General features: G+C 47.9%; 1 protein-coding gene across 2 annotated transcripts; it reads right to left on the reverse strand.

Moving 5' to 3' along the window:
- Positions 1-290: 290 nt before the first annotated feature.
- On the reverse strand, positions 291-13,259 carry YBX2 (Y-box binding protein 2). Of its 2 annotated transcripts, XM_089480161.1 has the most exons (10): positions 12,913-13,258; positions 10,035-10,098; positions 7,912-7,945; positions 6,711-6,800; positions 6,326-6,619; positions 5,156-5,268; positions 3,976-4,150; positions 2,417-2,596; positions 1,818-1,910; positions 291-379 (listed from the first exon to the last, which is right to left on the reverse strand). In XM_089480161.1, the coding sequence occupies exons 1-9, from the start codon at positions 13,124-13,126 to the stop codon at positions 1,860-1,862; spliced, it is 1,215 nt and encodes a 404-aa protein (XP_089336287.1). In that variant the 5' UTR covers positions 13,127-13,258; the 3' UTR covers positions 291-379; positions 1,818-1,859. The 2 variants fall into 2 exon arrangements, with proteins under 2 accessions (XP_089336287.1, XP_089336288.1); XM_089480162.1 differs by lacking the exon at positions 2,417-2,596 and having other exon boundaries at positions 12,913-13,259.
- Between the last annotated feature and the right edge of the window lie 8,248 nt (positions 13,260-21,507).

The raw sequence follows: 21,507 nt of genomic DNA on the forward strand, positions 1-21,507 counted from the left end.
TTCAAAGTAAGGTTTGACAAAACACACGATGCTGAGACAGAAATCTGTGCAAATCTTTTACTGACGCCCAAACTGCACACAATGGTTCACACAGAGTGTTCCTCAACAATGGGGGGGAGAAAAAAATTAACTGAAGATTCAACAACCAGTCTCTTTCTCTCAAACTGGCAAAGCTGTGGGAGGGGGAAGACAAGCCCCTCAGAAGGATTTTAAAGCAAAGTGACTTTTCTTTTTTGGTCAAGTTCCCCCCGCAGGTTTGTTATTTTTTTAACTTTACACATTCAGGGCTTGAACAGCAGCAAAGGGGGTACTGGTGAAGTTTGGGGTCTCTTCAAGTGCAGGATGAGGTAACTTGGGTTTGCAGGCACATTGTGGACACCTGAGAGCATTGGAAAAAAGGAGTCAGACAGTGGAGTGGAAACTAGTACGGAGTTGTATAGTAAACTGTAGCAACAAAGGCATAAATATGTTTACACTGCAAGAACACAAGTGTGGCTTCCCATTTCAGAAAACCTTTGAAAACTGATTTATGGCGAGAGGCAGATGTTCTACCTGATCTTTTAGCAAGAAATCTAAGTTCCCCTGTCCTCCAAGACAGGTCCCTTCACCACGGCGGCATCCGCACTGCAGAAATCATCTAGTTTGAGATCGCTTTAAGTGCCATGGCTCAATGGTATGGAATTCTGGGAACAGTAGTCGTAGAACAAACTACAATTCCCAGAATTCCATAGCACAGATTCACAGCACTTAAAGCAGTGTCAAACTGCAGTGGTGGATGCAGCCTATATGAGGCATGCTACACTTGTTAGTTACCAGGTTTCAAAGGTTCTTCTTGCTGCAAAGTTATTACATTTTATCAGTCATGGCTGAATGAAAAGTTTATCAGGTATAGCTTCTCCTGCTTTTGCTCTGGACCTCTAAGTGCCATCAAGGTTTTCTCAGAAAAGGCTAACAATCAAGACAGGACCCAGCAGGCGTTCTTACCCATCTTCACAAACATGTCACTTCTGAACCCCTGACCAACAAGGCATTATGGGGTAACAAATTAGAATCTCACTAAGAAGAAGAAAACCTGTACCATCTGCACAGGAATACTAAATTCCGTAAGTGTACCAGGTTTAGCAAGGACTGAAAATCAGTCTGAAAACCAAAGCCATTTCTAGCAAAACTGAATTTCAAATGCATGTTCCATATTGCCACAGTTACTTGGAAAAGTCTACTTTTCCTCCTCCCTGGCTTTCACAACCAGCCAGCCAGCCAAGGCTATGCTGATGGAGAATCCTTAACAGTTACAGCCATGAGAAGCAGACTTTCCCAAAAGTACCATTTATTAATGGAAGTCGGTCTAATCATCCTCTTTTTCAGTTGCAGCATAGCTGCAAAGAGAAAAGCAGAACAGGGACGACATCTACTGACTTGAAATCTTTGAAGGAAAAGGCAGGGTATATATGCAATTTCAACAAAGAATAAAGGCCACAGACTATATACTTCACATACGTAGAACCATCACATTGGAAATACTCCTTGCGACCATCTACTCTAACCCCCTGAGAGTTCAGGAATGCAAAGCAGCCACTTTCCTGGCAGGTGGTCATCTCCAGGAAAGAGCAGCTCCATCTCTCAAGGGAGTCTATATTCCACTGGCATGACAGCTCTCACAGTCAGGAGGTTCTCCCTCCCTTTCTTGTAATCTGAAGCCTTTGGTTCAGGTCCTACCCTTGGAAGCATCAGCAAAGCAGTTCCCTCCCTCTTCCATGTGACAGCCCTTCAGATATTTAAAGATGTCTATTACCCCATTCCTACCCAGGCATCCTTACCAGATCACAGCTCTTGGCATCCCCTCACGGTGTGCAGATTCATCATGCCAGTACAGCTGGGGCCAGCTCTCCCCCAGGCTCAGGTGTTGAAATCTGTGGGGAGAGAAGGGAGGAGAACCACACGCTTATGTACTATTGGAAAGCCAGGTTCCTAACAAAGTCATGGAGAGTAGACCTACTACAGCGAGTCTGAGAGGGCTAAGCTTAACTCAAGGCAGACCTCTTGTGGCAAACGGAGATACAACAGGGCCCCAGAAAAAGACGTATTATTAGCATCTCCAGTTATTCCCAAACTCTGGTCTTCCAGTTGTTTTGGACTTCAGCTCAAAGAAGCCTCAACTCTCTTGGTCAATGGTCAGGGATTCTGGGAGCTGAAGTTTAAAACACCTAGAAGACCTGAGTTTGGGAACCACCGATCATGAAGTTTTCTCTGAAAACATCTTGTACAGGAATACAGTAGAATTATGCCACTAGGTGGAAAGTACCATCTAACTCACTGACTTGCTTCCATAATTTCTCCCAGTGATGCAACTCTCTAAGAGCCCCATGGAGGAATGGGATGGGGAGAATAGCCTTCAACCATATCAGCCTCCACTTACATCCACAAGCTGTTGCTGGATTTCTGGCAGTGGCTGGGAGGGGTTCTCCTGGGCTGGGGAAGCTGGCTTGCTGGCTTCCACCACTGCTTCTTGAGCCATTGTAGGAGTGCTAGTGGCAGGGGTGTCTCCGCCAGCGGCGGCAGAGCTCGAAGCAGGTGGCTCTTTGGCAGCTGTGGTAGCCTGGGATGGAAGAGAAGGCTGGTTAGGTTCCGGGTTTGGAGCTCTGGGTTGAGAAGGATGCATTTTTAAAAAGGTACTTGGCACATGGGCAAAGGCTTGCGTGAGGCTCCCTGGGAGATTATGGGCACTGCTGGCCATGGACAATTATCCTCCTCATCACACAGTTCTCATGAATGAGGCAACTGCAAGGGGGAAGCCTTTTTGGCTCTCCTCCCAGGACCTTGCAGGGCTGTACCTTGGGCCCATCGGGGCAACTGTCATTGTTGTCTGCCTTGAAGTCATTTCTGACTTATGATGACCCTAAGGTGAACCTATCACAGGGTTTTCTTGGCAAGATTTGTTCATAGGGGGTTCGCTTTTGCCTTCCTCTGAGGCAGAGAGAGTGGGACTTGCCCAAGTTCACCCAGTGGGTTTCCCTGGCTGAGCTGGGATTTGAACCCTAGTCTCCTGAGTCATAGTCCAATGCTCAAAACATTCCAGCATGTTGGCAATTTTTATTTTTTAAAATTAAACCAACCAACCAACCCAATCGCACCCCCCCCCCCCGACCATTCCTAGAAGTAACTGGTGGGGTCAATGAAGCCATTTTTGGAAACAGCTGTTTTAAATCCAGGACAGACTTTTTTTAAAAAAGGAAATCAGAAGCCAACTTTTTCTTTGAAAAGAAAGGCCTCTTCTTGGCCTAAATAAGCCCACTGGGGCCCCCAAAACATACTGAAATTGCCCCACATAGCCCAAGGGGAGGCTTGCATTTTGGTGTTGCTCAAGGGCTGTTGGAACACTCATTTCCCCACCGCTGCTGTAAACAAGACAAGGACAAAAAGTGACTATTGCCACTATTTAAATTTCTGGTGAAGCTTTTATGTAGAAAGCAAGGCTATAAATACTGGAGAGAAAAGAGAAAGCTCTCCTCACTCCAACAGATTTGATGTGAAGCTTGAAATCCCACAGTTATCACAAAACCTTGGAAAGCCCAAAGCACAGGATCTTGGAGACCCCTGTCATGTAATCATGTCTGAGTGATGAAGGTGTATAGGCTAGCCTCACAGAACACACTGGTCTGTACATCTTGTGGGAGCTTCTATAGACAAGGTTCCTTCTAGTTAGAGGTTTTGCTCATCATTTGCAGGTTACAATGTGGGACCTCTTTGCCTTCCCTCAAGACCAATTTAGATGAGTTACTGTCATAAGACCTCCTGTGCATCTCAGCCGCTGTATCCTCTTAAGACGTGCCCCATGTTTTCAAGGTTCCAAGGTGACAGACAGAAAAACCAGTCAGATTTTGAGCAGCAGTTGTGCAATGCCAAATTGCAAGCATACAGAGGTGGGCAGATCTTGGTCTGGTACCACAGCATTACCCAGCAACATGTGGGCCTTACCTCAGTTGCAGTCTGGCGGGCTGCAGCCGTTTGCTGGCGCCTGCGCTGGAAATAAGGCCGATTGCGCTGGCGCTGGGGCTCAGGACGGATGCCGTCTGCTGGGGCCTGTGCCGCTTTTGTTTCTCCATCGCCTCCTTCAGTGGTGGGTTGCTGTGGTGGGCGGGGGCGGAATGGTCTGGGCCAACAAAAGAGAAAAAATATGCATTATCTTTCATGATCTCTTTTCTCTTGGCCAAGAAGTGATGCAAGTCTAACGACCCAATTCTTTCATGAGCCAAAGTGAGCTATGGCTGTGTTCTTGGTGGTCCCTCCCCCCCCGATTCACAATATATGCCAATCCTGAAGTCTGAATACCTTCCAAAACAATTTTTTTTCAAAAAGAGATCTAGTGGTTGGAGGTAAGCAAGAGGTGATTTGCAGCATCACCATTTAAAAATCGAAATGTTAGTCAATATTTATATACAAGATTAAATATACCCATAAGTACTTATATACTATAGCCATTCATATTCAGGGGAAGAGAAGGACCAGGGGGTCACTCAAGCCTTGTAGTATTGAAGGCCATTTGATTGAAAGATATAATAAAAACCTTAAAAATAGAAGAGGGAAGAAGCTGGAGCACAGAGTCCCTTTTAAAACTGAATGTGTATCTTTTGCTCTCAGTTTATGAGGTTGTCACCAAAGAAAATCTGCTCTATGTCTGACCAGAACCCAAGGAGACCAAGAACTGCAATTCCAGAAGCAATTCAAGTGTCCCCCCCACCTCCGATTATGCCAGCCTGTGATTCCCAGCATTCCAGCCCACTGTCTGTGTTGGAAAGGGCTGCTGGGACTTGAAGTCCAACAGAATCTTGAGAGCTACATGTTTCTCACCCCTGCCTTTTTCCATCCAAAATTCTTCCTTTCCTTGCTGAGAGAGTGGGAGATACAGTCCTGCATACCAGCCGAGTGAAGAGTAGGAAAAGAACCTTGGTTTTGTACAGCGCCGTGTAGACTTATGGCGCTTTATAAATAAAGATAATAATAATAATAATAATAGGCCTTCCCTAATAACCCAATTGTGCAAATGCAACACTCTGGGCTTAGGAGGATGTTGGGAAGAGGAGGCAAGTTCCTAATTCCACGTATCTTCTGTTGTTTTACCCAGCAGAGTAATGTGAGGAGCTCCTGGCCACTTTACCTGCGGTATCTGGGACGGAAGCGAGGCGCTGGGGCTCTCTCCCCAGCCTGGATTTGCTGCTGCTGGTCTCCCTCAGGCTGGGTGACATCTTTGGGATCTGTGCTTTCAGTGCCCTGGGGAAGAAGATCACATTGCTCAAGAACCACAAGAGAGAGGCCTTTGCTCAAGCCAGAAAAGACCTATCCGAGAGTACAATGCATCTACAGCAGGACTGGCCAACCTTAGCAGGCGGAGGCTCTTGCCCACCTGCACCGGCCACACTGTCACTCCGGGCATAGTTGGAAGTGAATTCAAGTCACTTTCAATTCCATGATCCAGATGAATAATGGCCAGTTCCTAAGGGGGTTCTGGGGTTGCAGGGAGGACAAAAGAGTTTGGGTGCAAGAAATGTTGCTGGACTTTTTTGTGATAAGTGACCAACTAGACCCCCACTTTTGCTGCTGCCCAGTCTATAGCAAAGGGGCTGAATTTTGCACAGGGATATTTGTCTATAGATTTGCTTTTGGGTAGGAAAAGGGGAGCTGGCATGGGGTAGTAGTCTGAGTGCTGGACTAGGACTCCAAGAGGCCAGGGTTCAAATCCCCATTCAGCCATGGAAGCCCACTTGGTGCCATTGGGCAAATCACACTATTCTCTCAGTCTCATAAGGTGGCAACAACAAATTTCCTCTGAAGAAATTTGGTCAGGAAAATGCTAGGACAGTTGTGAGAGTTAACTTGAAGGTGGGCCTAAATACCCTATAGGCACCAGATCCCATCTGGTTGTGAGAGATAAGCAGGGTCAGCCCTGGTTAGCATTTACATGGGAGACTAGCAATCAATCCCAAGTACTGTAGGCTATATTGCAGAGGAAGGTATTGGCAAACCAACCTCGGCATATTCTTTGCCTAAGAAAACCCTATGAAATTCATGGAGTCGCCATAAGACACACACACACAACTTGAATACATATAACAAGGAAAAGGCATGGATAAATCCTACATGCAGATCATCAAGTGCAAACTCAAAACTTGGGAGAGTTCAAGGTGTTTGAAGTCACCTTAAGAGACCTTAAGTGACACGGAACTGGGCTAAACTCCCACAGGGTCTGGCAAGGGACCAAATGCCCAGCTTCTCTTGCCCTACAAACCACATCTCCAGTTGACCCCCTGGCCCTCCTTCCCGGACTCACGTCTGCTGGCTGAACCTGCTGCTGCTGGCCCTGAGCCCGAGGGCCCCGCACAAATCTCCGGCGGAAGAAAAATGGTGGAGGGCGCCTTCGCCGAGGGCGCTGCTGCACATTATCATCAGCCCTCTCCCCTTCGCTGACCGTCTCGGCGGCCCCTTCCGTCCGAGTAGCGTCCTGCTGCTGTTGGGCCTGCCGGGGCCGAGGGATGAACCTGCGGAAACGGCGACGGTTGGGAGCGTAGCGGCTGCCCTTCACAGGAACACCGCCTGGGCCAGTTACGTTGGCTGCCTCGGCACCCTGCAGAAGATGGGGAGGAAGATATATGAGCTTCACAGAAGGTCCATGCAGCCTTGGCTGAGGATGGGCTACAGTCTCCTCCGCAAACTACCTTCTCTCCTTCCACCACATCGAACTCCACCGTTTCCCCATCTCCAACGCTGCGGAGGAATTTACGGGGATTGTTTCTCTTGATCGCCGTCTAGCAAACAGAATACAAGAATGAGCAACTATGTTCACAGTGGAATGCTCACGGTCATGCCAATTCTCCTTCTGAAATGACTGTTGAATTGTGAGTCAACACTGACCAAAAACCCACATTTCATCTGATCTACACTAGTTGGGACTATGAATAGGTTTCACTTATGCATGGCACAATCTTGGGTTGTATACTTATGATTCCTACAATATGCCTACTCAGTTCAATTTGCAAACTACTGGAGACTGTTCTTTCAAGGGTTGTTTTGCAGAAGCAAGCAATGAAGATTGGATAGACAAATGGAAGCATTTTCTTTATAAAGAGATATGGATTTCACTACTACTACTAAAGACAGCCAGCATCTTAAGATGCTTTTAGAAGACCAATTTAGGAGTGTAGCACTAGTAATACTTTCTAGTCATGGTGGGTACACATTATTCCCAGGACCACAGAATGGGAAAGAACTATTACCCTCATGGCATAAGACCAGAGTTAGAAAGGACCCCAGGTCATGTAGTCAAGCCTTTTGCTGGTGCTGGAACAAATAGTTACAGCATCCCTGAGAGGTGGCCATCCAAGCTCTGCTTAAAAGCCTCCAACTAAAGAGAATCCACAGGCATCTCATTGACTACTGTACAAAACCAGATACTGGCTTAGATAGGCCATTAGTTTGCTCCATGGGGCTCGTTTCCTACTGGTTACATACAGAATACAATAATCCATGGAGAACAAAGTGATTCTAAGTTCTCAAAAGACCATTTTCTAGATATTAGTGTCGCTCTCAACTTAGAGTTGCACACCTGTTGGTCAACTTATCCCTCCAAATTAACAGGGACAGCACTGCATCCTTAAGCTAAATGCATATATAATGGGGCCTGGATTTCCTCCGATAGACAAAGAGAGACTTTGCAGTCAGTATCAGATAGTCCTACAGGTGCTATAGTATAGAATTCAAACAGATTCTAGTGGAAAGACTTTCCAGAATCCCCAACCCAGACTTTTACTTGTCAGCTCTGCCTTAAAATAGGAAGTGGGAGTATGGTGGCTGAGATATAAGCCTAGAGTATGATGAAGAAATGGCAATTGATTACTTTGCTGGAGGTATGGGTCTTACCTGGTGCACAAACACATCCTCCTTGGTATCATTCCTGTAGTGAGGTGGGAAAAAGCAAATATCAAATTTAGCATACTTCTAGGTGGGGGGTCCGCGTGTCAGACACGTTCCTTTCTAAAAAGAACTTGCAACTAATTATGAGGATGTGGGAGACTTCATGAAATCCACAAGCCCTACTTTCATCTCCCTGAATTTTGGTGAAAAAATCTCCTCTTCCATCACCAATAAATAGCAGCTGGAGGGGCACTGACACTTCTGCAATTGGCATGTTATTCTCAACAGCCACAAGCCAAGTCAGATTCCCATGCTTCCATGCCAACCTGACTTAAGTTAAGGAATGTTATCCTCCCAGCTGCACTGCTTTCTCTTTAAATTGGAATGAGTATCCAGCTCATTTCCACTCCAATATCAACTGGAGCTAATACAGGACAGAGATACAGCCATGTTGTCCACAAGGCTAAACCTAAGATATTTCTGGTTATTTAAGCACTTGAGAACAAGGTAAACTTCAGTGCACCTGATGAGGATTTTAGGAGTAGTTAAGAACCAGAGAACCAGCGGTTTGAGCGCTGGACTATGAGTCTGGAGGCCAAGGACTGAATCCTTGCTCAGGCATGGAAACCCACCGGGGGACTTAGGGCAAGTCACACTCTCTCAGCCGCAGAGGGAGGCAAAGGCAACCCCCCTCTGAACAACTTTTGCCAGGAACATAGGGTTGCCGTAAGTTAGAAATGACCTGAAGGCACACAACAACAGCAAGAACCAGACAGTCTAATCCCTCCCCCTGCAGAACTAAATTAAAAACAAATCTGATAGAAGTTTAATTCTTCTCAACTTGGAATTGAATCACCTTACTGTTATTTTATCATTGGATATTATTTATCATGATTATTAATTGGGAATTGTAACTGCTGTGTTGGAGGGAGGAATAATTGGTTTTATTTAGTATTTTATTGTACTCTGTAATGTATTTTATTCTCATTGGAAGCCGCCTCGATCCAAACAGAGGTGGGATATAAATAAAATTTATTATTATAACACATTTCTTTTGTATACAGAGACCCTAAGAAGGCATCAAAACACAAGCCACAGAGAATGGATAAGGAACCTCAAGTCCTAAGCTGCCTTGTTGGGAGTTGTCCAAGATGAATTGCTTGGCTTAACCAGCTATAGTACTTGCACCGGCCCCACTGACACCACACTTCTCCATGGCAAATTAGATCTGACTAACTAGCTGGGATTTCTGAAATCACACAAAGGGTGGTAATAATAATAATGTATTATATTTCAAGGATCAAATGCACAAAGGATTCAGGCTTGTTAATATAACTGCTTGGGCTTCAGTACATTCATTTATAAGCTGATTTTCAGGGAAGCTTGCTTAAGTTTGCTTAAGGCTTTCCCAGGTGTTATCTAGGGTGGGGCCCAAGGACCTTTTGCTGCAAAAGAACCACAGCCAGGTGCTCAGCTGACCAGCTGCCATGGTGTCAAAGTAATCTTTGCTCTCCTGACTCAGTTGCTTCTCCCAAGGAGGAAGTGGGGCATTGAGAAAGAGATCTGAAGCTAAGCTCCATGCCAGGCTCACAAGGGCCCAGCTCTTCTAAAAGCAAGTGCATTTGTATCTGACCATGTGCAAAGTGCATTTCCCCTCATGGAAGAGTTACACACCATGCTCAGAACTGACCATACAACCTCTGGTCAAGTGTGGGCCATTAGCCCTCTCTTTAGATTTTATAGAAGTGGGAATGTACCAAGGGAACATGAGAAGGATCTAAGCAGTATGATTTAAGGCAAGGCAAGGGAATTACATGGTTCTCCAAAGTTGGCTGAACTCCAACTCCCAGTAGTCCTATCCCAGCCTAGCCAAGCGTAAGGGTTGCTGGGTTCAACAACATCCAGAGGACCATGCTTTGCCCACCGCTAATTTAAGCCCAGACATTTGAACAGATTACATTCAGAAGATTTCTGGCTTTGGGTTAAATTGCAACCGACTAAAAGCTCTGCATTTCCTCACTTGCAGTTGGCATTCAACCCCACCTGCTTCGGACATCACAGGACGGCTGAAGAGTCTGGTTCAGGAGATTCCCGAATCCCCCAGGCCTTCTGGGACATGGGGGGCTCACCTGTTTATAAATCCATAGCCATTGCGGACGTTGAACCATTTCACTGTGCCTTGCACCTGAGTGGCTGCAAACCATGGCCAAGGAAGAAAGAACATCAGTGACAAACTCAAGAGGCACACAGACCACCAACTTCCCCCCTCCCAGAAAAACCCCTGAATTTTAAGCAGACCCCTCAATCACTTCAGCACCCTAACTCCACCACCCGACAACGCGGATGGAGATCTTGAGGGACTGCAATTCCCAACACTCCTCACCACTGGTTCTGCTGGGAGTTGCAGTCCATGGCTTCATAGTTCCCATCTTGTCTTGCATAAATTGTCCAGCTCAAGGGACCAAGGCAAGAAACTTGCTTTCAAAGAAAGACCACTATTTCTTTCAACCCACTATTCTATTCCTTTTATCGTTTGTTGTATGCCGTCCTTGAAAACTGAACTGGGCATTTCTTCCTCTGGTTTTCACTGAAGCCATACTGCGTTCTTGAGCAGCAAGTCAGTTCCACAAGGGACTTTACCAGAGAGACTGAGCTCCAAAGCACACTGCAGAAATAATCCACTTTGAAACCACTTTCACTGCCCTGGCTCAATGCTACGGAACTGTGGGAACTGTAGTTCTGTGAGGCATTGAGCCTTCTTGTCAGAGAGCTCTGGTGCCACAAAGGAACTACAATTCCCAGTATATCCTAGTATCAAGCCAGGACAGTTACAGTGGTCTCAAAATGGATTATTTCTGCAGTGTGTGTTGGACCTTAGGGGCTCTTCAGAACGGCCATTAAGGCCAGCTTGGGGACGGAGTCAGGGCATCATGTCCACATGATGTACGCCGTACCCCAGGGCATCATGATGCTGTGTGTTGCTCCAAACAGTGTACGCCGTAATGGCGCCCCTCCTGCGCTTTGTCTGCATGATGCAGTGCTGAAGGAGCACCGTAGAGCCGCAGTGCTGTGGCTATTGCACCCTTCCCAGGGCGAAAAAAGGCGCCCTGGTGGTGCAGCCACTCACCAAAATCATAAGGTTGCAAGTTCAATACCAGCCAAGGGCTCAAGCTCAGCTCAGGCTTGCATCCTTCCCAGGTCGATAAAATGAGAACCCAGCTTGTTGGGGGCAATGAGCTTACAGTTGTAAACCCCTTAGAGACTACTTAGTTCAGTAAGAAGCGGTATATAAATGAAGCTGCCATTGCTATTGCTCCTTTTTGCTCCCAGGAAAGGCTGGATTGGGGGCCGCGGCATGCGGTTGCCACAGCCCAATCCGGCTAGGAAAGGGGTGGCGTCACGGCATCCCTTAGCCATAGAACTAATAAGTATGGGTGGCACTTGGCTAGAAGGGCCAGTCCAGGAATTTGGGGGAGATTTTTGATCCTTATAGTAAGGGCAGAGACTTCCAGCAAAGAGGATGCACCACTGAGTAAGCGGTCCACCAAGCCAGGGGCACAGCTTGGTTGGTACTAGGCATCACAATTTACAGCACTTCATAAATAAAGGTTAATAATAATAATAATAATAATAATAATAATAAAGCCCCTGGCAAACTCAGTTACAGTATGTCTGCATCCACATTGGAGAAATAACCTGGTTTGGCAATGCTTTGACTCTTTTCTGGCTCAAGGCTATGGAATTCTGGGAGTTGGAGTTTGTTGTGGGTGGGCCCAGAGCGGAGCTCAGCCAAACTAGGTTATTTCTCCAATGTGGATGCAGCCCTAGCAAGGAGGGGAAGTGCACAGCTAGTATTTTTCCCAAAGCTTTAGGAATATTCTCCCATAGGAGAAAGAGGAAGGGTAGCTCAGTGGTGCAGAGCGCATGCCCTCCCAGAAGGTCCTGGGTGCAAATCCCAGTGGCGCCTTCAGTTAAAGAGCCAGGCAGGAAAGGACAGGACTGTAACTACTTTCCTTTAATTAGGATGCTGAGAGCTGTAGTCCCCCAAAGTAATCTCTCTCTCTTTCTCCACAGAAATTTGGGCAGATATTTTATTTATTATTTATTTAACAGGCCACTTTTCTCTTTCTGGGAGTCTCAAGGCAACTTCCTGAGCAATTTCAGGATGCTGGGAGCTGCAGTCCTCCCAAAGAAACCCCCCTCCCAGTTTTGGCCAAAACTTATTTCATTTCATTTGGACGCAGGCTTTCTCTTCATGTGGGACCCAACGCAGCTTTCAAAGCAAATTTTAAAGAAAAAAACACTTTACAAGATAACTTGGGATGATGGGAATTGCAGTCCACCAAGTAAGCTCTCTCTGGCTCTCTCAAAATTTTGGCCGAGACTTTCTTTCATTTGGACACTGCATTTGTCTTTTTTAAAAGCCCAGCTTAACAGGGCACCTCAGGATGCTGGGAGCTGCAGTCCTCCCCATAGTAATCTCTCTAGAAATTGTGGCCAAGACTTTATTCATGTATTTCGTTTGGACACAGCCTTTCTCTTCGCGTGGCACCCAAGGTGGCTTCTCAAATAAATGAATTTCTTTAAAACCACCTTCACAGGAGAACTCAGGATGCTGGGAGCTGCAATCCCCCCAAAGTAATTTCTCTCTTTCCAGAAGTTTTGGCCAAAACTTTTATTTTATGTCATTAGCAGAAGAACTCAGGATGCTGGGAGCTGCAGTCCCCCTGAGCAATCTCTCTCTCCAGAACCTTTGACCAAAGCTTTTGGAGGCCGCCTTTCTCTTAAGGGTGGGACCCAAGGCGGCTTCCAAAGTAATTCAAAAAGGACAACTCAGGACAGTCATTCTCCCTGTTTCCCCACCTGGAGCCCAGGCCCCGCCCACCAACCTTACTAGGCCCCGCCCACCAATCCCACCAAGCCCCGCCCCCTAGAGGGGGAGAAAGCGGTTTCGCCGAAGCGCCCTGAGCGAGCCCCTCCCACCCTCTCATAGGCCCCGCCCCTCACCTAAAACGCGCTTGGCAGCCTGGCTCCGAGGAGCGGCGAGTGCGGCGTTGCTGCTGCTGCTGCTGCTGCTGGGTGCCCCTCCGGCGGCGGCGGCGGCGGCGGGCGCTGAGGGCTTGGCCACCCCGGCCGCGGGCTCCCCCGCGGGGCTCTCCCCGGGGCCTCCGGTCACGGCTCCCCCTCCGCCCCCGCCGCCGCTCTCCGCTTCGCTCAGCATCCCCTCCGCCGGCGCTGTCCGTCCGCCTCGTCCCGTCCCGTCCTTCGTCCGTCCGTTGGTGCCGTCGAACCCCGGGACACTCCCTCGCGCCGCCAACGCCCAATCAGCAACGGCCGCTCGCCTCCCTCTGTCTCTCTCACTCCCTCTGCCCCGCCCCCTCCCTCGAGCGCGCCCGCCCACGCGCCAATCCTGGCCAATCAGCGACGCCGCCGCTCGCCACGCCTCAGATGAACGCTCCGCCCGCTCCGTCGCTTTCGACTCACCTGGGTTTTTATAGGCGCCGCGGACACGCCCCTCCGCTGTGGGAGCCACGCCCCTGCCGTGCTCCTATTGGCTGAGGCGCGCCAGGCGCCGGCTTCAGGTGCGCTCGCGCCACGTGGGTGGCCCCGCTGCGAAAGTGAAAGGGAAGTTACTTTTGCCAAAGGAAAGAAGTTACTTTCTTTCTTTGTTTTTAATTGGTGGAATTGCAGGACTGCCATCCTTCCTTCCAGGATATAAAGGCAGAATATAAGAAAATGTAATATTAATAATGATGATGATGATGATGATAATAATAATGGTAGGGGGTGATGGGACTTGTAGTCCCCACATTGTGGCTGCGAATGGCCGCCTCGATATATTGGGAGAAAGGCGGGATATAAGTAAATATAATAATAATGATGATAATAAAAATTATAGCGGGCTTATGGGAGTTGTAGTGGAGGCTGGGTGATGGGATTGGTAGTCTCCAAATGGTAGCTGGGGTGGGTGATGGGATTTGTAGTCCACAAATTGTAGCTGCCATGACCGCCTTGAGTCCCTGTATTGGGACAAATGTGGGATATAAGAAAATAATAATAATAAAAGGATGATGGGAATTGTTGCGGCTTCCAGATGATGGGATTTGTAGTCTATGAATTGTAGCTGTGGGTGGGTGATGGGATTTGTCAAGGCTTCTGGATGATGGGAGTCGCAGTCCAGAAGTTGTATCTGGGATGGTTGGGGATGCTGGGAGTTGTTGTCCAAGTGGAACCCTGGGATCTGTAGTTTATCTCCCAAAACTACAGATCCTAGAATTCCATAGCATGGAGTTGGGGCTTTTAATGCTGTGTCAAACTGCATCAATTCTGGAGTGTAGATGCAAGGGGCCTTGTTTCTGAGTAACTACTCTGTGTATCACAGGGACATCTCTCCTTCCTCCATCCTCACAGTCACCTTAATACCAGGAGCATAATAAGATGCTTCTAGAAGCTCTCTCTATGCTTACAGTGTTGTTTACATAGCTTTGCAGTGTTTTGTTTTTATGGCCTCCCTTCTTCGTTTTTACTATTGATCGGAATAGTACCTATTAGCACTTTGTGGCTTCTGCAAACTTATCGGTTCGCCCTCTCCTGTTTTCATTAGTATCTTTACTCATCTGCTGCAGCGCTCCCCAAACTTTGGTTGTTTTGGACTTCAACTCCCACAATCCCCAGGTAATTTGGCCAATAGTCAGGAATTCTGGGAGCCGCGGACCACAGTTTGGGAACTATTGATCTATGGCATTAATAGGTTACAAATGCAGCAGGTGGGGATGTAAGGCTGCATCCACACTGGAGAAATAACCCAGTTTGGCACCACTTTAACTCTTTCTGGCTCACTGCTATGGAATTCTGGGAGCTCTGCTCCGCTCTGGGCCCCACAACAAACTCCCAGAATTCCATAGCTTTGAGCCAGAAAGAGAATTAAAGCGGTGCCAAACTGGGTTATTAATGTGTAATATAATATTTTAATATATAATACTATTTATTTATACCCTGCTCTTCAGCCAAAAGGCTATCAGAGCAGCTTACAAATTGTTAATTAGACTACAAGTCCCATCATCCTACTTGGACTCCAACTCCCATCATCCCCAGGGCAGCCATTGGCTGAGAGTTTTAATACAACGCATGCTGGGGGTTGTCCAGGGTTTAGGATGGCTGCTACTACCTACCTTTACCTGGCAGTAAGTTCAAAGTAAGGTGCAGTTGGGCCTTACATCTGAGTAAACCAAGCACATTACGTTGTTCATACATAAACTTAGGTGCAAAACACACTGCAGAGATAACCCAGTTTGAGACTGCTGTAACTGCTTTGATTGAGAGTTCCTGCATGGCAGAAGGGGTTGGGCTGGAGGCCCTTGTGGTCTCTTCCAATTCTATGATTCTGTGCCCTGTCTCAGTGCTAGGGAATTTTGGGAACTGTAGTTTTGTGGGACATTTATCCTTCTCTGCCAGAGAGCTCTGGTGCCACAATAAACTACTATTCCCAGGATTCCCTAGCACTGAGCCTGGGCAGTTAAAGCGGCCGCCTCAAGACTGCATTATTTCTGCAGTGTGTTTTGGATCTTAGGCTGCTTCCACACTGTAGAAATAATCCAGTTTGACACCACCTTAACTGATGTTGCTCAGTACTATGGAATTCTGGGAACTGTAGTTCGTTGTGGCACCAAGAGCTCTCTGACAGAGAAGGCTAAATGTCCTACAAGGCTACAGTGTTCATAATTCCATAGCACTGAGCCATGGCAGTTAAAGTGGTGTCAGACCAGAAATAAAGCACTTTGGCAGCACTTTAACCACCAATGCTCAGTCGAGGTGAAACCTGATTAAAGGGCCATTATCCCCGAATAACCAGACAAGAAACAGCAGCAGATTGCTGTTTATTCCCTGGTTATTCACAGGATAATGGCTCCTGTGTTAACCTTATTTTAATCACGTTTTAAGGCCAATTCCACAATTTTCTTGGGTTAATCTCTATTTAAGGTCCCAGTTCCCCCCCACGAGATAAACTTTTTAGGGTTAAAGGGGCCCTGGCCGCCACTTGCCCATGAATCCCTCCACTTCTTTTTTGGGTCTTGTATTGGGAGAATACAGAAAGCCAGCATGGCGTAGTGGTTTGAACTTTGGAGTAGGGCTCTGGAGACCAGAGTATATAAGAGTCATGTCTGCTGAGATATTGCAAGTTCTTTGACGTTGTTTTGCTTTGCTTCATCCCTTAGAGTGACCCTTTGCAAGATGCCCCTAAGTTTTACCCTCGACTTATCCATGGGTTATATCGAAATCCATAATTTTGGCCCTGAAACTTGCCCTGGACTTATATACAAGGTCAACTTATAGTTGACTGCTGACTGCGGCAAGGAATCTTTCCATTTGGCCATTTTGATTTGTTCCATTTTCAGCAGCATCTCTGCCATTTGTTTAAAAACAGGAGATTGCACTGGGAAGGCTGCATCCACACTGGAGAAATAACTTAGTTTGGCACCACTTTAACTGCCCTGGCTCAAGGCTATGGAATTCTGGGAGTTGGAGTTTGTTGTGGGGCCCAGAGCGGAGCAGAGCTTAAGGAAAGAACAAACTCCAACTCCCAGAATTCCATAGCCTTGAGCCAGAAAAGAGTTAAAGCGGCGCCAAACCAGGTTATTTCTCCAGTGTGGATGCAGCCATGCAATGTTGGCACAAGTCCCATCAAAGGTGAGCGACAAGTAGCAGCAAAGGGAAGGGCCCACACCCTCATTAGCCAATGTTTGCCCCTGGTAGCCACAACACCCTTTTTGCAAAGGGAGGTTTTGTGTGTGTTTTTGTCTTGAAGGGTGAAGGTGAGTTAAGTCACTTGCCAATGTCCACTTGTCTCTGTGTAGCTAGTCCAAAGGCACAGGTCTCCCCCCCCCTTGTTTTGTATTGCATGATTTCTGTCTAATTCTTGGACGATCTGATCCATGCCTTGCTTGCTCTGCCTCCTGGCGTACAAATGGGCATCCTGCATACTTTACTTGCAGACATAGTTTTGTTGTAAAAGAGAAATGGTGCTTCTATTATTATTATTATTATTATTAACCTTTATTTATGAAGAGCTGTAAATTTACACAGCGCTGTACATGCAATCTTTTTAGTTAGACGGTTCCCTGCCCTCGGGCTTACAATCTAAAAAGACATGACACAGAAGGAGAAGGGAGTGGTGGAGGGAAAGTATAACATTTTGTAATGTTATACTTAGGAATATCACAAGTAAGGTATATAAGGCTGAATAAAGTAAATAAAATAAATAAATGAATAATACACTCATCCCTCCATACTTGCAGATTTGGTTATTCATGGATTTTATTAATATGTTCCCTCTAGGAATATCTAGGGCAGTGATGGTGAACCTTTTACAGACCGAGTGCCCAAACTCCAACCCAGACCCCACTTATTTATTGCAAAGTGCCACGTCCCTCTGGCTTTCTAGTAAGAAACTCTGGCAAACTCTGTGCTTGGGCAACAGCATGTGTGCCCACAGAGAAGGCTCTGAGTGCCACCTCTGGCACGCGTGCCATAGGTTCGCCATCACTGATCTAGGTCCTCCAGTGCAACTCTGTGGTCAGCTTTAACTAAAAGTTGCACTAAAAGACCTAGATATTCCTAGAGAGACTACTCTACTAGGCCTTTGTAGCTCCTCCAGAGCAACTCTATGGTCAGTGTCTGTTGGACGTTTTATGATTATTACTATTATTATGTAGTCTTTTTAGTTGTTGGACGTTGACCACAGAGTTGCCCTGGAGGACCCTAGAGATTATTCCTAGAGAGGTGTCCTCTCAGGTAAAAACATGGTGTTTTTGTTATTTGCGGTTTCCCCATATTCACGGGGGTCTTGTGCCCCTAACCCTAGCAAATAGGGAGGGACAAGCATAGTAACAACAACAACAACAACAACAACCTGCCTTTCAACATGGAACATCAGTTAAAACATACTCTTTTAAACTCACACATAGAAGGAGATCGGGAGTTTATCCCATGAATATCCTGGGGAAATCGTGGAACTGTGCAAAACGATTTCACACAAAACCCGCCGTTAAAGTGGTCACAAAGAAGCATTAACACACATCTTTTTACTTTTGGGATTTCAGCGACAATGCATTTCTGATATCACTTTATTGTGCAATTGCATGTGATAATCACTCACGCAGTTACTCGCCATTTCCGCTTTATTTACGGGATGCTTTAAAAGCGCTTTAGTCTCTCTTTAATGCCGAAATTAGCCCCAACTCCTCAGACATCTTATTCAGCTGCCAAATATCTTCCAGCAGATCGTTCCACAGTTTTGGGGCGACTGAAAGAAAAGTCCTCTGGCTAACTCTTGCTAACTTAGTCCTGGCTGACTGGAATAAATGTCTACGGACTGAGTGTTGGACTAGGATTGTGGAGACCAGGGTTTGAATCCCCGCTCGGCCATGGAAAGCCATGGGGCGACCTTAGGTGAGACACACACTCTCAGCCCTAGAAAACCCCATGACAGGTTTGCTTTAGGGTCACTATAAGCTGGAGATGACTTCAAGTCACACAACAAGAATATTGTGCTATACATTTGTGTTAAAAAGCACTCATGGCGATGTTGTTGTTGTGTGCTTTTGAGTTACATTTGACCTACGGAGACCCTCAGCTGGACCTATTGCGGGGTTTTCTTGGCCAGATATTTATAGAGGCCAAAGGCTTTCATGGCCGGCATCCATAGTTTTTGTGGCTTTTCCAGGCTCCATGGCCATGTTCCAGGAGAGTTTGTTTGTGGCGTTTCACTGGCATCTGTGGCTGACATCTTCAAAAGGAGCAGCACAACAATATCGAAACATGGAAACAATAAAACCACATAGTAATATGTGGTCATAACAAGGTAGCGCTTTATTAACCCCCTCAATACAACATTTTAACAAGGACTCTGTTTTATAACGAAATATAACCCTCCATAACTGCCATCCGCCGGCCTGAGAGGGAGTTCACCAGGCAGGTCCAGATCCATCAGGACTAGCCTGGAAGAAGGAAGAGCCCTCCCTCCAATCCATCTGCTTTGGTCCAGGCCTCAGAGGGAGAGAAGAACCACTGGACCTCATCCCCTTTCCCTCCACCATTCCCTTCTCCTTTTGTTTCGTGTCTTTTAGATTGTAAGCCTGAGGGCAAGGAAGTGTCTGATCAAAAATAATATTGTAAGCCGCCCTGAGAGCCATTAGGGCTGAAGGTAGGGTTGCCATAGTGCCGGACCTCGAAACCAGGAAAAATGTAGGACAAAATTTTCAAATGTAGGACACACAAAAAGTGTGTCCTACATTTGAAAATTCTGTCCTACATTTTACCGCGATCGCAGCGGGGAGCGGAGGCCAAGCGGCAAGGGAAAGCCTCCACTTAAGGAGGCTTTCCCTCCCCGCCTGGGCCCCGCCACGATCGGAGGCCAGGATCGGGGCCTCGCCTCGTTCCTGGGACCCGCAGGGACCAGGAAGGAGGGGAGGAGGCCGGCGGCGATCGCCCCGGCCTCGCCTCCTTCTTGGCCCCCGCGGGGACCAGGAAGGAGGGGAGGAGGCCGGCGGCGATCGCCCCGGCCTCGCCTCCTTCTTGGCCCCCGCGGGGACCAGGAAGGAGGGGAGGAGGCCGGCGGCGATCGCCCCGGCCTCGCCTCCTTCTTGGCCCCCGCGGGGACCAGGAAGGAGGGGAGGAGGCCGGCGGCGATCGCCCCGGCCTCGCCTCCTTCTTGGCCCCCGCGGAGGCCAGGAAGGAGGGGAGGAGGCCGGCGGCGATCGCCCCGGCCTCGCCTCCTTCTTGGCCCCCGCAGGGACCAGGAAGGAGGGGAGGAGGCCGGCGGCGATCGCCCCGGCCTCGCCTCCTTCTTGGCCCCCGCGGAGGCCAGGAAGGAGGGGAGGAGGCCGGCGGCGATCGCCCCGGCCTCGCCTCCTTCTTGGCCCCCGCAGGGACCAGGAAGGAGGGGAGGAGGCCGGCGGCGATCGCCCCGGCCTCGCCTCCTTCTTGGCCCCCGCAGGGACCAGGAAGGAGGGGAGGAGGCGGCCTCAGAAAGGCCTTGGAGCCGCGGCGGCGGCGGAGGTGGCTGCGGTGGGCGGGGCCGTCCCGGTTTGGGCGCCAAACCGGACCGGGACCGGGATGGCACCGCCCAAACCGGGATTGTCCCGCCGGGGGGCGGGATATGGCAACCCTAGCTGAAGGGCGGGATATAAATACCTAAATAAATAAATATAAACAGAGGTTCCCACAGATCTAGAGTTAGATCAGGGCTGGATCCACATGTTATTCCAGATGTTGGGCTGCACTTCCCAGCATTCTTCATCACCAACTGGCTTGGGCTGCTGGAAGTTGCAGTCGAACAACGTCTGGAAGGCCATTCCCACCTTTGCTTTATAATAAATATAAAGGCAGGAGAGGAAAATGCCAAACTCGGGGGTCTGTAAAGCGGATAGCCAGGCTTTAGCGGAAGAGAAGAAGAACAGTATACACTCATCCCTCCATATTTGCAGCTTTGATATTTGCGGATTTGATTATTGATGGATTTTATTAATATGTTCTCTCTATTAATATCTAGGTCCTCTATGGTCAACTTTAACTAAAAGTTGCACTGAAAGACCTAGAGTTTATTCCTAGAGAGAACGCTCCACTAGGCCTTTGTAGCTCCTCCATTGCAACTCTAGGGTCAGTGTCTGTCAGACGTTGACCACAGAGATGCCCTGGAGGACTTAGAGGTTCCTAGAGAGGTGTCCTCTCAGGTGAAAACATGGTGTTTTTGTGTTATTTCCATATTCACGGGGGTCTTGTGCCCCTAACACTAGCGAATATGGAGGGGCAGGTGTATTTATGAGAGCCAGGATGGCATAGCGGCTTGAGTATTGGACTACAGCTCTGCAGATCAGGGTTCGATTCCCTGCTTGGCCATGAAACCCACTGGGTGACCTTGGGCAAGTCACACTCTCTCAGCCTCAGGGGAAGGCAATGGGAAACCTCCTCTGAACTAATCCTGCCAAGAAAACCCTGTGATAGGTTTGCTAGAAGTTGGAAATGACTCAGAGGCACACAACAACAACTAAGCGTAGTTTGAGCGTTGTAGTATGACTAGAGATCAGGGTTCGATTCCTGATGCAGCCATGGAACGCCACTGGGTGACTTTGCGTGAGTCACACTCTCTCAGACCCAGAAAACCCTGTGATATCTTAGATTTAGGTGGTGCATCTACGCCAGTGGTTCCTAAACTGTGCCCTTTAAGAGATTTTTTTGGACTTCAGCTCCCAGAAGCCTCAGCCATGTCAACAAATAGCCTGGGATTCTGGGAGCTCAAGTCCAAAATCCTTTAAAGGGCACAGTTTGGGGACCACCGATCTACACTGTAGAAATAATGCAGTATGACATCACTTTTAAGTGCTGCAGCTCCATCCTGTGGAATCCTGGGGCTTGTAGAACTTCAGCCTCCTCTGCCAAAGAGTGCTGATGCCTCACCAAACTACACATCCCAGGATCTGGTTGGATGGAGCCATGGCATTTAAAGTGGTGTCAAACTTCATTGTTTTTTAGAGAGTGGATGCTCTCAGGAGAGTCAGTGTGGCGTAAGGATTTGAGAGTTGGACTAGGACTCTGGAGACCAGG

This window comes from Sceloporus occidentalis, unplaced genomic scaffold, assembly GCF_023333645.1.
Source record: "Sceloporus occidentalis isolate IW3139 unplaced genomic scaffold, rSceOcc1.0.p SCAF_14, whole genome shotgun sequence".
Classification (NCBI taxonomy): domain Eukaryota; kingdom Metazoa; phylum Chordata; class Lepidosauria; order Squamata; family Phrynosomatidae; genus Sceloporus; species Sceloporus occidentalis.

What these genes read in the sequence shown, in the direction of transcription:
- YBX2 (XM_089480161.1), bottom strand. Translation starts at nt 13,126, where the DNA reads ATGCTGAGCGAAGCGGAGAGCGGCGGCGGGGGCGGAGGGGGAGCCGTG. An exon ending in GGCTATGGATTTATAAACAG is followed by an intron (nt 7,946 to 10,034) that starts GTGAGCCCCCCA and finishes ACCTCACTACAG; the next exon opens with GAATGATACCAAGGAGGATG. An exon ending in AGCAGGTTCAGCCAGCAGAC is followed by an intron (nt 5,269 to 6,325) that starts GTGAGTCCGGGA and finishes CTTCTTCCCCAG; the next exon opens with GGCACTGAAAGCACAGATCC.